The 17726-nt window shown below is 38.5% G+C and overlaps 1 protein-coding gene across 1 annotated transcript in view; it reads right to left on the reverse strand.

Moving 5' to 3' along the window:
• Positions 1–17726, reverse strand: part of LOC110442650 (protein RRP5 homolog) — a 165731-nt gene that overhangs the window by 18229 nt on the left and 129776 nt on the right. Inside the window, exons 40-41 of the mRNA XM_021486343.1 lie at positions 16652–16820; positions 5697–5850 (exon numbers count right to left, since the gene is read on the reverse strand). Of these exons, the coding sequence (XP_021342018.1) occupies positions 5697–5850; positions 16652–16820 (323 nt within the window). The remainder of the gene's footprint in view (positions 1–5696; positions 5851–16651; positions 16821–17726) is intronic.

Consider the following 17726-nt stretch of genomic DNA (forward strand, 5'->3'; position numbering starts at 1 on the left):
AGTGTCCACAAGAATTCTGGGAATAATAAGAATAATAATAAGAAAAAACATAACAATAACAATAGGTATTTCCATCCGAAATGGAAATCCCTAATAACTAGATTTGATGCAGATCAAAACACGGGATTTCCAACAAGACAATGATCAAAGATATGTTCTCGAACTGACGATCGCTTTTAAACGTTTCTCTTCGCTTCCCTTTGCTTCCCTTCTCTGACAAACCTATTCTGTAGGTTTCACTTGTTTATTGGCCTGCATCACTTACTGGTCACCGAAAACAAACATTTAAACATACAGTGAATAAATTGTTCCTGGACATATTGAAGCTGACTATTATGCCTAGTAAGTTTGGAAGTTGTACCTTGTTTGTGGATAAGGGCAATAAGACCACAGTAAGGAGACAGTCTCTACGTAGTTGAATGTTCTGTACGGGTTATTACATGAGTAGTGTAGTGGGGGATTCCCAGAGTGCTGTTGTATAGGAATGTAGTTCGTAAATGTGGTCATATAGTCCGTCCACTATGTACGTCAGGACGATTAATTGAAACTATGTTTGTTTCTATATCGGTTGGGTTTGTCACGCCAAAGAAAGGCTGATGTTTACCCAGCGCAGGAGAGGTGTAAACTGTCCACATTTTCAAGATTAATATAAATCAAAGTACTGAGAGTACTGAAAGCACTTGACAATCGCACAAAAATGACAAATGGAAATCCCTAATAACAAAGTGGTATATCTTCGACATTTTTGATGCGATGACCTTGAAACTTTGGGAATACCTTGAATAGAGCTTGCTCTTTAATATTTGAAAACAAAATGAACTGATTTTATGATTTTTATTTTTGACCTATATTTGACCCCATAACGAGGCTTTGAACATGAAATTCTCTGATAACATGTCATGGAAAAAAGTTAGCCCCGACTAAGCTCTACAAGAGGTGTGAAGCGTTCATGCAGTACAACGAAAGCTTTCGAAGTTGTGTTCGTTCTAAAACTGTTTTTAAAAAAACGATTTTTAGATCTGTGTCCTTGACCTTTGATATAACGATCATGAATTTGTTCGCATACCATGTGTTGCTTGTCCTCTTATATGTACTGAAATATGAACGTTGTATCTTTATTCGTACTTGAGATAAGTGTCCACAAGATCATTTGACCCCTGTGGCCTTGAATGTAGGTCAAGGTCAATGATATGTGTTATTTTTGTAGGCAAGGCTACATACTATGGATGTACCAAATATCAACTATGTTTGTGTCTTAATGAAGGAGAAGAAGCGTTTTGAGGAAAATGCTGGAAATTTTGAATTTTGGCGGGAAAACGAATTTTTCAAAGTGGCATATCTTCGTCATTTTTGAAGCTATGACTTTGGAATTTTTTACGTATTCCTCTATTATAACATGCCCTTTAAGATGAAATAAAAATATAACTCATTTTGTGATTTTTATTTTTGACCTATATTTGACCCCATAGCGAGGCTTTTAACTTGACATATTCTCTGAAAACATGTCATGGGGAAAAGTTAGCCCCGACCAAGATCTACAAGATCCACATAACGTTCATGATGCACAACGAACGCTTAGGAAGTTATGGTCGTTCTAAAAANACTTTGTCAGGACCATGAGGCGATCATTCCTACCAACTTTCAGTTCAATCGGTCCAGCAGAACTTGACTTTAAGTTTGAAATAGGTTTTCAAAATGGCGGCCGTGGCGGCCATATTGGATTTCTGATCGACCCGAAAAATAACAACACTTTGTCAGGACCATGAGGCGATCATTCCTACCAACTTTCAGTTCAATCGGCCCAGCAGAACTTGACTTTAAGTTTGAAATGTAAAATGTTAACGGACGACGGACGACGGACGACGACGGACGAAAACGGATAGCAATAGGTCACTTGAGCTAAAGCTCAGGTGACCTAAAAACATAACAATAACAATAGGTATTTCCATCCGAAATGGAAATCCCTAATAAACAAGAGGGCCTGTATTGCTCACCTGCAAATGTTAGAAAAAATTGAAGTTGAAATAGCTAGATGTTGCTGGTAGTGAACATGTATCACATGGTTAGTCCGAGGCTATATTTATATGCAATTGGACAAAATCCTGTCATTCCTACAGGAGAAGAAGGATTTTGAAGAATTTGCTATGTTTCCCTTATTGGGTCCCGCCCCTCTGCCCCCAGGGGGGTCAGACCAACTATTTATACAACATGAATTTCCCTTCCCCATAGGATGCTTACTGTGTAAATTTGGTCAAAAACCATTCATTCCAATGAAAGAAGAAGGATATTAAAGATATTCCTCTATATCCCTATTGGGTCCTGCCTCTCTGCAACCAGAGGGGTCAGACCCATTGTTTATACAGAATCGGTTCCCTTTAACCCAAGGGTGCTTCATACCAAATTTGGACACAATTCAGTCATTTCTACAGAAGAAGAAGGATTTTGAAAGAATTGCTGTTACACCAATTGGGAACTGCCCCTCTGTCCCAAAGGGAATCGGACCAACCGTTTACACAAAATTAAGTCGCCTTCACCCAAGGATGCTTCAGACCAAATAAGGACATTTAAACTCTATCATTCCTACAAAAGAAGAAGAATTTTAAAGAGGAATTTCCTATATTCCCCCTATTTGGCCCACCCCTCAGGTCCCTGGGGGGCCAGACTCACTGTTTATACAAAATTGGTTCCTCGATCTTCACCCAAGAATGCTCAACACCAAACTTTGTTGAAATCTGCTCAGTGGTTCATAACAAGTAGTGTCAATGCCATATAGTGTTATATATAGTGTTATATACTTTCTTACATTGAAACAAGATCTGCATCATTATAAGAGTGGTTATATTTAGCTGACATGCTATAAACAAGAGGCCCAATGGGCCTGCATCGCTCACCTGTTATTAATCTAACAGTTGTAATCTTAAGATTTCATAAGAACCCATTAAAAGATTTAAACATATGACGCCTCTGACCTTGATTGTCAAACAAGGACATTAGGTTGAAAGTGGATCAAGGTCATTCATTTGAACTAACTTGGTTATCCTTCATCCCAGCATGCTACAGGCCCAATATAAGTACCCTGGGCCTTTTGGTAATTGAGAAGAAGTTGTTTGAGGATTTTATGACCTCTGACCCCTGTGACCTTGAGAATTGGTCAAGGTCATTCATTTTAACAGACTTAGTAGCACTTCATCCCAGCATTCTACAGGCCCAATATCAGTACCCTGGGCCTTTTGGTTATTGAGAAGAAGTTGTTTGAAGATTTTAGGACCTGTGACCCCTGTGACCTTGAAAAATGGTCAAGGTCATTCATTTTAACAGACTTAGTAGCACTTCATCCCAGCATTCTACAGGCCCAATATCAGTACCCTGGGCCTTTTGGTTCTTGAGAAAAAGTTGTTTGAAGATTTTAGGACCTGTGACCCCTGTGACCTTGAAAATTGGTCAAGGTCATTCATTTTAACAAACTTAGTAGCGCTTCGTCCCAGCATGCTACAGGCCCAATTTCAGTACCCTGTCCCTTTTGCTTATTGAAAAGAAGTCGTTTGAAGAATTTATGACATTTGACCCCTTTGACCTTTGAAAGTTGGTCAAGGTCATTCTTTTGAACAAACTTGGTAGTCATGCATCCCAGCATGCTACAGGCTGAATTTCAGTACCCTGGCCCTTTTGCTAATTGAGAAGAAGTTGTTTGAAGATTTTATGACCTCTGACCCCTGTGACCTTGAAAATTGGTCAAGGTCATTCATTTTAACAAACTTAGTAGCACTTCATCCCAGCATGCTACAGGCCCAATATCAGTACCCTGGGCCTTTTGGTAATTGAGAAGAAGTTGTTTGAAGATTTTAACGTATTTCAACTCCTTTGACCTTGAAAGTTGGTCAAGGTCATTTATTTGAACAAATTTGGTAGCCCGTCATCCCAGCATAGTACAGGCCTAATATCAGTACACTGGGCCTTTTGGTTATTGAGAAGAAGTTGCTTGAAGATTTTAACATATTTGACCCCTGTGACCTTGAAAGTGTGTCAAGGTCAAACTTGGTAGCCCTTGTTCCCTGCATGCTACTGGCCAAATATCATCTTCCTAGGCCTTTTGGTTACCGAATAGAAGTTGTTTAAAGCAAAAAGTTGACGCTGGACGGACGACGGACGACGGACGATGGATTCCGCACCATAACATAAGCTCACTTCCCCTTCGGGCAGGTGAGCTAAAAATGTAGGAGAAAATCTCCGGACAAAAAAATCAAATACTAAAATGAACAAAGGACAATAACGTTTGCAAAAATTGTCGAATCAAAATTCTTTTAAGGAAGACACAACTTTATATCATGATGAAACTGTATACCAAGTTTCAAAGAGATCAGTTTAAAAATGTAGGAGGAGATTGCCTGACAAAAATCAAATATTGAAATAAACAAAGGGCAATTTTTTTTTGCAAAAACTGTTGCATCAAAATTATTGTAAGGGAGAAACAACATCATATCATGATTATACTGTATACCAAGTTTCAAAGAGATCCGTTGCAAAATGTAGGAGGGGATTGCCGGACAAAAATCAAATACTGAAATAAACAAAGGGTAATACCTTGTGCAAAAATTGTCAAATCAAAATTCTTTTAAGGGAGAAACAACATCATATCATGATTATAATGTATACCAAGTTTCAAAGAGATCCTTTGAAAAATGTAGGAGGAGATTGCCGGACAAAAATCGAAATTCTTTTAAGGGAGACACAACTTCATATCATGATTATAATGTAAACCAAGTTTCAAAGAGATCCATTGAAACATGTACGAGGAGATTGCCGGACAAAAATCAAATACTGAAATAAAACAAAAATTCCACGGGAGTGGATGTGTCGCCTGCTCAGCACTTTTAGTAAGAAAAGTGTTTTGGCTTGAGTTATCACGTAAACAGATATGCCAAATGCAGAAAGTTGAAACTCAACAGAACATCAGCATCGCCTCAATGGTATCGATAAAAAAAATCTTGAAAATGCAAGTATGCTTAGCACTGCATGAAGTTTACAGTTTGATCGGCCCAAGGAAACTCAAGTTATCCCATGAAAAAAAGATTTTCTATTTATAGTTACAAGTTAGCGCACGAAAACCTCTGTGAGGACGACGCCGCCGACATAGCAATACCTATGTGTCACCAGCTTTTTGCAGGCGACATAAAAAGGGCAATAACTTTTATAAAAACTGTTGAATCAAAAGTCTTTTAAAGGAAACACAACTTCATATCATGATTATAACGTATACCAAGTTTCAAAGAGATCGGTCGAAAAATGTAGGAGGAGATTGCAGGACAAACAAGTTTATGCCGGATGGCCGCACAAACCCATACCATAATACTCCCGCCAAATTTGACGGCGTATAACAATAGGTCTTTTCACAAAAAGTGAAAAACTCTCATGAATACTGACAAGTAAGAAATGGCTATACAATGAAGTTAAGATGGAGTATCAACACTGTTCTGATTTCAGATATAAAGACATTGACCTCTGACTGTAGGCTATCTTTGATTTCAGGATCCCGAGTCATGAAGGATATCCAAAATATGCCATTTACCATAGGAGTAATTAATGGCTGGTAAGAATGGCAAGATACAATATTAAACCAAGTAAAAGTGACCTTAATCTCTACCCAAGGAATTTTCAAACCCCTCAAGCACATCTATGTACATTTTATGGTCACTTACGGTGTTTGATGTTGAGACTTTTAAGACAGCGCTGAAGGAGTTTGCGAGCGTCATCCACACGTCCATGTTTGTAGTAGAACATTGAGAAACTGTTCCAAATATCCTTATCCTGGCTGTAACGACGCACCAACTTGTTGTGAAGCTGTTCAGCTTCCTGTCAACAAAAGCAACACATTGAATACAGTCATGAAGGCAAAGGAATCAAGAATATGGTCACTCAGACAGAAACAGACAACCAAATTGACAAAACAGTAACAAATTAACAACATGATCACTCAGGTAACAATCAATATGATCACTCAGGTAACAAATTAACAATATGATCACTCAGGTAACAATCAATATGGTCACTCAGGTAACAAATTAACAATATGATCACTCAGGTAACTAATTACCAATATGATCACTCATGTAACAATCAATATGGTCATTCAGATAACCAATAAACAATATGGTCACTCAGGTAACAAATAAACAATATGGTCACTCAGGTAACAAACTAGGAAATGTCTGTAATACATAAATGCCCCCACTGCCATGTGAACTTAGTTTCAGTGTTCTATAAAACAAGAGGTCCAGAGGGCCTGTATGGCTCACCTGGATATCTAAGCAACCATGGCAAATTGTTCTCCAAATGAGATCCAAGGGAATATGCCAAACACCAAGGCCAATCCTTGTAGCATATCTGTATTAGATTTTTCATGCCCAGCAATTTTACGTTCAGTTATGGGGTGGGGATCTCAACTGTTTCCAAGCTGTGACTCAGAAACTAGGTCCCTAGGGGTTTGGTAAGACCCCAGGGTCTATTCTAATATCATGACTGCATTCGTCTCTTTATGCCCAGCATTTGTATATATCGTTTTGGGGTGGGGATCTCAACCGTTTTAAAGTTATGGCCCAGGGACTATGTCTCCAAGGGTGGGGCCAGACCCTATATACTCAGCAATTGTATATATGTTTATATGGTGGGGATCTCAACCATTTCCAAGTAATAAAACTTATTTTGGCCCCACCCCTTAGCCCGGGGGGTCAGTTCCACTATTTATACAATTTTGAATCCCTGCCTCCCATGAATGCTTCCGACCAAATATGATGGATATCCATGGCAAAATTCTACAGAAGAAGTCGTTTATAGCAATATAGCCAAATTGCCCTGTTTTGGCCCCGCCCCTCAGCCCCCTGGGGGTTCAGCCCCACCATTTGTGCAATTTTGAATCTCCACCACCTAGGGATGCTTCCAGTCAAATATGGTTGATATCCATCTCTCAGTTCCAGAGAAGATGTTGCTTAAAGCAATATAGCCAAATAACCCTTTTTGGTCCCACCCCTCAGTCCCCTGGGGCATCAACCCCACCATTTGTACAATTTTGAACCTCTGCCTCCCATAAATGCTTTTGATTAAATATGATTGATATCCAGTACATAGTTCTACAGAAGAAGTCGTTTGTAGCAATATAGCCAAATTGCCCCGTACCCTCGCGGGGGTCAGCCCAACCATATGTACAATTCTTAATCCCCACCACCTAGGGATACTTCCATTCAAACATCTCTTAGTTTCAGAGAAGAAGTTGCTTAAAGCAATAAAGCCAAATTGCCCCCATTTTAACCCCGCCCCTCAGCCCCATAATTTGTACCATTTTAAATCCCAACCACCTCGGGATGCTTCCAGTCAAATATGGTTGATATCCATCTCTTAGTTCCAGAGAAGAAGTCGCTTAAAGCAATAAAGCCAAATTGCCCCCTTTTAGCCCCGCCTCTCAGCCCCCTGGGGGGTCAGCCCCACCATTTGTACAATTTTGAATCCCCACCAACTAGGGATGCTTCCAGTCAAATTTAGTTAAATTCCAATCAGTGGTTAAGTAGAAGTCATTTACAGAAATTGTTGACGGAAGGACGACGGACAGACGACAGACGCCACAGTATGGCATTAGCTCACCTTGGTCCTTTGGACCAGGTGAGCTAAAAATTACAACCACTTTGATCTTGATACCCTGAAACATGCACACACACAAGGTTCTACACTTAAAGTTGATAAGTTAATTTTAATATTCATATGTTTTTTCTGTATGTTATTACCATCCTGAAACAAGGATATCAGAGGTATACCATATTTCACTTTTGTGTAAAGTTTGACCAAAATCTGTGAAAGAATGAAATTAAATTGCTAGTTAAATTGCTAAGTGTTTAAATTGAATCAGTTGATGATGTTCTTGGCCGTGACCTTGGATCCCTGAAACACAACGATGTCCTAAGTTTACTCATACTTTACCTTTGTATAAAGTTTGACCAAAATCTGTCAAAGAATGAAGTTCCTAAATGTTTACATTAAATCGGGACGGGAAGGGACGGGACGGACATGGGCAACACTAAATGGCTCCCCATTTTATGGTGGGGACATATTAACAATATGGTCTCTCAGGTAACAAATAAACAATATGGTCACTCAGGTAATAAATAAACAATATGGTCTCTCAGGTAACAAATAAACAATATGGTCACTCAGGTAACAAATAAACAATATGGTTACTTGGGTAACAAATAAACAATATGGTCACTCAGGTAACAGATTAAAGGGACAATTTAGTGAAGCAAGTTGTTTTTATTACCTTGTCACAAAACTCTTCCTGATAATATAGTTTGATACTCCCTATGAACAATTCATGTCGAGAAATTGACAAGGGACAATGTTTTCTTGGCATTTTTAATCAGTAATGTTATACAGCTATACGTTTTAGCGGCGGCTGTATGTGTAGCTAACAAAATGTCTTTCCAGCCGAGGAGAGAAGGTAACTTCACCTAGCCTCTCTGAATTAAGTATATGCATCTATTCTGAATCAAAATAATGTTCCAACAACATCTCAAACATCGTTATAAATGAGTGATCTTATTTACGTTTAAACCTACTGATATCGTACTTTCTGCAGTTTGAAATTTTCCTGCGGCACCCTCTCAGAGATGCATGCTCTAATTGAACCTGTTCGTTTTTCTTCAAATGAAAATGTGAACAGAAATATCTGACTAGAGGTATTTATTATGATACTTATAATTCTTATTGGCGATGTATTGTGTAAATTCAAGAATGTGTTATGCGTGAACTCAGACTCATAACTGACACTGTGTTGTTATACTTCTCACTGAAAGGCCCGAATATTGCACTTTTTCGGTCTTAGCTATTTTTATCACCGGCTTTCCCAAACAAGAGGCCCAGAGGGCCTGTATCGCTCACCTGAATATGTTTGAACCTTGAACACTGACAGGTCAGTAAGGGCCCCGTCTTGTGGCAATATATATCCCCCATAATCATCAAGAAGCAATCTGCCCATATAGCTGCGCTTGACGTTTGATATTTGAACTTCCAAAAGAATCGCAAGGAAGCAAAATATACATTTTACATGTACTATGATGTGAGCCTTGTTTCCTTCCACCTCCATATTTGCTGGGCTAACAGAAATGTAAATACAGGTGCAATACTCATTTGTTAGCTTTGATTTGTTTTATTTCACCTTATATCCCTCCTCCATCAAGAGCCAGGGTCAAAGTCAGAGATCCATTTTGTCTTTGACCTTTGGATCCAAATGACCTTAACCATTAAACCAATGACCCTGATCTTTGGTCAGTTGACTTATTCTTTAATTCCGACCAACTTTGCTTCTTATTATCATAACAAAATGTTCTTCAGTGAAATATACAAAACTTGACCTTGCCCCTTTGGACTGCATAACCTGGCCCTAAGGTCAGTTGATTCTGTGTGAAGTTCTGAACAACATTGCTTCATAATGTCATAACAAAATATTCATCAGGGAAAAAGTACAAAATCTAACCTTCACCTTTGACCCAATGACCTTGACTTTTGGTCAATTGACTCCTTGTTTAATTCTGATCAACATTGCTTTAAAATGTCATAACAAAATGTTCATCAGTGAAAAGATGCCAAATTTGACCTTGACATTTGATTGTAATGACCTTGACCTATGACCTTGACTTTTTACCTCTGTGTGTCTCTTTGTTTAATTCCGAACAACTTTGCTTCATAATGTCATAGCGAAATGTTCACCAGTGAAAAGCTACAAAATTTGCCCTTGACCCCTGACCCGATGACCTTGACCTTTAGTCAGTTGACTCCTTGTTTAATCCTGATCAACTTTGCTTCATAACGTCATAACAAAATGTTTATCAGTAAAAAGATGTAAAATTTGACCTTGACCTTTGAACCTAATGACCTTGACCTATGACCTTGACTTTTTACCTCAATGTGTGTTTTTGTGAACTGAACATCTTGACCAAGTTTCATTAAGTCAATAAATACTAAAGTTATCAGCCAGGAACAAAATTTGTGGACAGACAGACAGACAGACAGACAGACAGACAAGGTGATTACTATAGGGCACCCGGGGGGGGGNGGTTGAAGAAGGATTTTAAAGGTTTTACCTCTATTTCTCCTATTGGGCCCCGCCCTTCTGCCCCCTGGGAGACCACACCGACTGCTTACACACCATTTATACAAAATTGGTTCCCCTTCACCCAAGGGCGCTTCATACCAAATTTGGACAAAATCCTGTCATTTGGAATTGTACAGAAGAATGTATTTGAAGAATTTGCTATATTTCCTCTATTGGGCCCCTCCCTTCTGCCCCCAATGGGGGCCACACTCACTGTTTATACGAAATTGAGTCCCGTTTGCCCAAGGATGCTTCAGACTAAATTAGGATAAAATCCCTTAATCCATATGGTAGAAGGATTATAGGGGTTTTACTTCTATTTCCCATATTGGGCCCCGCCCCTCAGGTCCCACTGATTATACAAAATTGGTTCCTCTTTACCCAAGGATAAGCCACACCAAATATGGACCAAATTCTTTCCTTCCTACAGAAGAAAAAGGATTTGAAGAGTAATTTGCTATGTTTCCCCTATTGGGCCTCGCCCCTCAGGTCCCTGGGGGGGGGGCTAGACCCCCGGTTTATACAAAATTGGTTCCCCTTCACCCAAGGATGATTCAGACTTAATATGGAACAAATCCTTTCATTCCTACAGAAGTAGAAGGATTTTAAAGAATTTGTTATATTTCCCCTATTGGGCCCCGCGCCTCAGCCCCCAGGGGAGCCAGACCCACCATTCTTCTTCTGAGTGAACTGCTTCAAAGACAATATATTGCATGATAATTGTCAAAATTCTTCCTTATCAAGAAATCTTGGGACTACATGTAGTTAATTTGACAAAGGACTAGTAAATTATCTATTCAACTTGGACTACAAAGCAAAACAAGTTAGTATCTATCCCTGAAAGTTGCGAAACCTTACATTATCAAAGTCAAAAACTAAACATATTTGACCTTACATCTATTGCCAAAAAATGTGCATGCTGTTGCACACAAATGCACCTATAAATAAGAAACCAAAGACAGAAATTTTAACATTTTATAGAGGAAAAAATGTCCCCTATATGGGAGATTGTTTCCCCCAGTCCCCGTTTGGGGATGTGTGCCCAACCTGTTCATGGGGTATAAAACTACCTCCATGTAAACACTTATTCTGGAATGGTAAGTGAATTAATTTACGACATATCATGCATATAATTTTGTCAAATTTACGAAATATCAAATTGTTGTGTATGCAATTTCTCAACACCTTGATATGTTTTCACCAAACTTACCCTATACATATTCATACTACATATGAAGTTCTATATCTGATTACAATAAGTTTGGAGGTCAGAGGTCAAACTTAAGGTCAAGGTCACAAGACGTGGGGGCATACTGCGTTTCACAAACACAGATTCTGATTTTATTGAATATTTTTTTTCTTTACAGTTTGTATTACCCATGTCTTTTCTTTCTTTTAGAAAATGGAATTTCTATGGATGTTAGTAAGAATTTCACTGAAAATGATATCCAAGATGTCTTCAAAAATGCAAGTTTTATGGACAGATTCAGATTAAGGCAATATATTCAGGGGCACGAGGACACTGCTGATGGAAGTAGCCATGCAAGCACCAGGAGACTCGTAATAATGATCAGTCACCCTCGAATGATCAAGGTCAGCTAGAATATGTAAGTCGGCTGGGAAAATATCAGATATTCCAGAAAGAAAGAAACAGGCTTTCTTACAAGGTGTATCAGAAAGATGTCCACAATTAGCTGGATATGAAAAGGAAGTCTGGGCAAAACTAAAAATGGCCATCCAGAACAGAAGGAAGTATGTCCGTGATCGGGCAGCAGGTAAAAGATCATCAAAGAAGAATCAAAACAAGGATGGAAATACTGGTACTACAGATGATCTAGAAAGGCAAAAGGTCAGTGCACAAGTGTTAACCGCGGGTGATCCAGTGGTATTCTGTGGGAAATCTGGCACGTAAGTGGGCAAAGGTATTTTTCTAAGACAGATGAATGATATGTATAGTGAAATAGTTGCAAAAACATTAATTCACCCAGACCAACAGGATGGTGATGATATGGAACTTCCAGAGGCAATGGAGAGTCAAATCTACTTGTGTAACGCACTCCTCAAAAAGAAAATAATCTGGAAAACCACTAGATTAGTGAAGGAAAAAGGTGCAGGTAACACAGTGAAGGCAAAAACTGCAGGTAACATTGAAAAGTATTTCGATAAAACACCTGTACCAAGTGCAAGTGATTCTTCAGATCTAGATGGAAATTTGTCAGCCACAGGCGATGGTGCATATGAGGCTCGGATTCTGAGCGCAAAGTTGTCGGCCATAAGCAGTGCATATGAGGCTCCGAGGGGAATACAAAGTTCGTCGGCTACGGGTAGTTCACGCGAGACTCCGAAGGGAACTAAAAATTCATCGGCTACAGGTAGTGCACGTGGTAGTGAAAAAAGACCATCTAATCAAAATCAGGAAGGACAAAAATCGGTTAAGAAGCAGTGTAAATCTATTCACGAAAAAGTGGTGGCTTCAAACAGTTCAAGGCATCAAGCACGTTCTAGTATAGGAAAATCCTCAAACCAGGGGAAACAAGGGATGTGTATTGCAGTTCCGGGGGACGTAGATGACCCAGATAATTATACCAGATATCGTACATATACAAATTTCGAACTGTACATTGCATGATAACATACAATAACATGTAATTAACAATATAAACAAGTTGCAATGTAGTGAATGTTCTGCAACCAGCTGCAGGTAGAAAGATCAATATGATTGTAGTACTAGTACAAACAATATTATGTAATTCAACACAATGATACATGTACATATATACAGTGAGTTCGAACAAAGAAGTCTATATAGCTATCTGAGGTCTCTGGTGGTTTTAGTTGATTTCTCATGCATGTCAATAATATTATTGCTTGGTTAGCAATATTAATCACTGACGCTGTACATAGTAATTATATGTACTTTCAGAATGTGCAGCGTAGATCTAGTTCTATTAATATTGCATGTATATGTTGCATTTGAATTTAAAATCTGGTACAAAACAAGTTTAAATATGCACGTTTATACAATTTACATTTTCATTTTATATCATTTACATGTACCATGTGATTTGTAAATTAGCATGTTCTTAAAACTATATATATTGATCAGGCCAAATAAAGAAAGTGTTTCTGGTTTCCCCATATCTACATACCCTGATTTTTGGTGACAACCCTAAAGTTTGTATTAGAATTTTCAAAGTCAGAAAGCTTAAGCCCATATATAGCAAGTTTCTACCGCAGTAAAAAAAATCTGAAAAAAAATCTACCTATAGTATACGTATATACCTACCTATTTTTTGAGATGAAACCAGAAACACATATATTTTTTTATTATTAATTCTCGATTAATATTTCATTTTCAAGTATTATATAAAGTACAGTTTAATTTCTCTCGTAAAGGTTTTTCTTTCAATTTCAAGTTTAATATTCATTAAAAATCAATGTAAATTTTGTTTTGTTAAAAATTTCATAGGTTACTATGAAAAATCTTTTAATACCCATAAACTGGAAACAGTTAATGATTTTTAATACTGCTTAATACCTATTAATTCGTGCTGCTTGATATGTATTAATTGTGGTCATCTTTTAATAGGTGTTAAACAGGTTATCCATTCTTTTTAATAGATGTTAAACCAGCAGGCTTGATTATATTTTAATATGTGTTAATTTTCACGATATCGCAGTCTTTTTAATGTGTGTTAAATATGGCCCGTTTAATGATATTTTAACATGCATTTTTAACACATCTGATCTTTTTTAATGGGTTTTAAACGGGCATGCTTGATGAATTATTAATACACATTTTTTCCCTGTTTTAATGAAAAACATTTAATGCAATTTTAAACCATTTTTAATACTGAAATGTATGCAGTAATGTATACAGCTACCAGCAAAATATCTGTGTTCGATCCATTTGAATCTATTAAATGATTTAAACATATGATGTCTGTGACCTTGAAAGTTTATAGCCTTCTGTCCCAGCATACTTCTAGCTAAATATCATTACCTTTGACCTTTTGAATATTCAGAACAATCATTTAAAGATTTAAGCATATTTGATCCCTGTTACCTTGAATATAAGCAAAGGTCATTCATTTGAACAAACTTGGTAGCCCTTCATCCCAGAATGTTGCTAGCCAAAGATCATTAGCCTATGCCTCTTGGATATTCAGGAGAAGTTTTTTAAAGGTTTTAAACATATTTGACCCCTGTGACCTTGAATATAAGTAGAGGTCATTTGTTTGAACAAACTTGGTAGCCCTTCATTCCAGCATGCTACAGGCCCAATATCAGTACCCTGGGCATTTTGGTTACTCAGAAGAAGTTGTTTGAAAATGTTTAACACATTTGACCCCTGTGACATTGAAAGTGGGTCTAGGTCATTCATTTGAACAAACTTGGAAGCCCTTCATCCCAGAATGTTGCTAGCCAAAGATCATTAGCCTGTGCCTCTTGGATATTCAGGAGAAGTTTTTTAAAGGTTTTAAACATATTTGACCCCTGTAACCTTGAATATAAGTAAAGGTCATTTGTTTGAACAAACTTGGTAGCCCTTCATCCCAGCAGGTTACTGGCAAAATATCATTATCCTATGCTATGCCTCTTGGATTTTCAGGAGAGGAGTTGTTTAAAGATTTTAAATATATTTAACCCATGTGACCTTGAAAAAGGGTTTGGTCATTCATCTGAACAAACTTGATAGCCCTTAATCCATGCATACTACAGGCCCAATATCAGTATTCTGGGCTTTTTGGCTACTGAGAAGAAGTCGTTTGAAGTTTTTAACACATTTGACCCCTGTCACCTTGAAAGTTGGTCAAGGTCTTTCATTTGAACAAACTTGGTAGCCCTTCATTCCAGCATGCTACAGGCCCGATATCAGTACCCTGGGCATTTTGGTTACTCAGAAGAAGTTGTTTGAAAATGTTTAACACATTTGAACCCTGTGACATTGAAAGTGGGTCTAGGTCATTCATTTGAACAAACTTGGAAGCCCTTCATCCCAGCAAATTATTGGCCAAATATCATTATTCTAGGCTTCTTAGTCATTCAGAAGAAGTCGTTTAAAGGTTTTAAACATATTTGACCCCTGTGACCTTGAATATAAGTAGAGGTCATTTGTTTGAACAAACTTGGTAGCCCTTTATCCCAGCATGCTACAGGCCCAATATCAGTACCCTGGGCATTTTGGTTACTCAGAAGAAGTTGTTTGAAAATGTTTAACACATTTGACCCCTGTGACATTGAAAGTGGGTCTAGGTCATTCATTTGAACAAACTTGGTAGCCCTTCATCCCAGCAAATTATTGGCCAAATATCATTATTCTAGGCTTCTTAGTCATTCAGAAGAAGTCGTTTAAAGGTTTTAAACATATTTGACCCCTGTGACCTTGAATACAAGTCAAGGTCATTCATTTGAACAAACTTTGTAGCCCGCTATTAAAGCAGCATGTTACTGGCCAAATAACATAATCCTGGCCGCTAAGTTATTCAGAAGTAGTTGTATAAAGATTTTTTAAGACAATTGACTCCCCTGACCTTGAAAATGAGTCAAGGTCATTTATTTGAACAAACTTGGTAGCCCTTCATCCCAGTTTGCTTCTGGCCAAATATCATCACCCTAGGTCTTTCGGTTATGAAGAAGTCATTTACAGTAAAATATTGACGCCGAAAGACGGATGGACAGCTGGACGACGGACGACGCACCACAGCATATGCTCACTTGGCACTTTGTGCCAGGTGAGCTAACAAGGGAACAAGGGGAACCTACATATAAAATTTGAGAAAGATCCCTCCCGTAATTCCCTCCCAAACTTTCACTATCAAAATCAAAGATGGCTATGTTGTTTTTACGATCAGTCTCAAAAGTTGCCCTGCACAGCTTAGGACCAAGGGGAACCTACATATAAAATTTGAGAAAGATCTCTCTGGTACTTCTTGAGAAATACCGATAACAAGAATTGTTTAAGGACGGACCACTGGCCACGGTACCGGACGACGGACCACAGACGCAGGGTGATTTAAATAGCCTACCATCAGATGATGGTGGGCTAAAAATCTCTGCACTCAGATGTACAAGATTCAAGTTTCTTTTATGGATGGAAATGCCCATAGTTTTAGTACCTTTGGTCATCTGTTCTCCTTGGTTTAAATAGGGAAATAACACTTCTGACTGTATCTTATCTATTTTCAACAAGAAATAATTCAAACTTAGTTGAAATTGAAATCGAATAGTATCAGAAAGTAAGATCCTGACTTATCCCAAGGGTTGGTCAAAGAGAATAATTGGTTAAATGACAATAGATATTATATTTCTCAACAGCAAAATAATTTTTGAATATTTTTTAAAGTTCCTATACTTTGGTTATATGACAAGTATTGTATTTCACATTGTTTACATGTTTATTACCTCATCACATCCCAACAATGAAATTGAGCTACCAGTACCTATAGTATAACTCAGGTGACCCCCAAGGCCCTTGGGCCTCTTGTTTACAGCATTTTCCTAAAGAGTACTCACATCTATCTTGCCTGATTTGACGTAGATGTTGATCATTTGTGTGTAGATCTTGGATGGTTCATTCTGTGCAACAGCCCTCTCCAGCACCTTGTGGAGCAGATCTGAGCTACCATACATGTTCTCTAGGTTCAGAAAGGCCACCCATACATTCTGTTTCTCCTGCTCCTCCCTGTGTACAGTACAATATTCAAATGGGAATTAACTTCCTCTATAAAGTACATTGAGAGATAAATTTCATGGGAACTTCAATGGTTCAGTAGAGTTTGTCATTAAACCCAATAAACACAGCCTTCATCTCCCTGTACCTGGAGGCTGGATACTTACCTAAAGGAGATGGTTTTGAGTGCCCGTACCTGGAGATTCAGTAATTACCTAAAGGAGATGGTTTTGGATGCCTATACCTTGAGGTTCGGTAATTACCGAAAGGAGATCGGTTTGAGTGCCTGTACCTGGAGGTTGGGTACTTACCTAAAGGAGATGGTTTTGGATGCCTGTACCTTGAGGTTGGGTACTTACCTAAAGGAGATGGTTTTGAGTGCCTGTACCTTGAGGTTGGGTACTTACCTAAAGGAGATGGTTTTGAGTGGCTGTACCTGGAGGTTGGGTACTTACCTAAAGGAGATGGTTTTGAGTGCCTGTACCTTGAGGTTGGGTAGTTACCTAAAGGAGATGGTTTTGAGTGACATACCTGGATGTTGGGTAATTACCTAAAGGAGATGGTTTTGAGTGCTGTACCTGGAGGTTGGGTACTTACCTAAGCAAGATGGTTTTGGATGCCTGTACCTGGAGGTTGGGTACTTACCTAAAGGTGTTGGTTTTGAGTGCCTGTACCTGGAGGTTGGATACTTACCTAAAGGAGATGGTTTTGAGTGCCTGTACCTGGAGGTTGGGTACTTACCTAAAGCAGATGGTTTTGAGTGCTGCACCTGGAGGTTGGATACTTACCTAAAGGAGTTGGTTTTGAGTGCCTGTACCTGGAGGTTGGGTACTTACCTGAAGGAGATGGTTTTGAGTGCCGTACCTGGAGGTTGGGTACTTACCTAAAGGAGATGGTTTTGAGTGCCTGTACCTTGAG

The sequence above is a fragment of the Mizuhopecten yessoensis genome, unplaced genomic scaffold, assembly GCF_002113885.1.
Source record: "Mizuhopecten yessoensis strain PY_sf001 unplaced genomic scaffold, ASM211388v2 scaffold716287, whole genome shotgun sequence".
Classification (NCBI taxonomy): domain Eukaryota; kingdom Metazoa; phylum Mollusca; class Bivalvia; order Pectinida; family Pectinidae; genus Mizuhopecten; species Mizuhopecten yessoensis.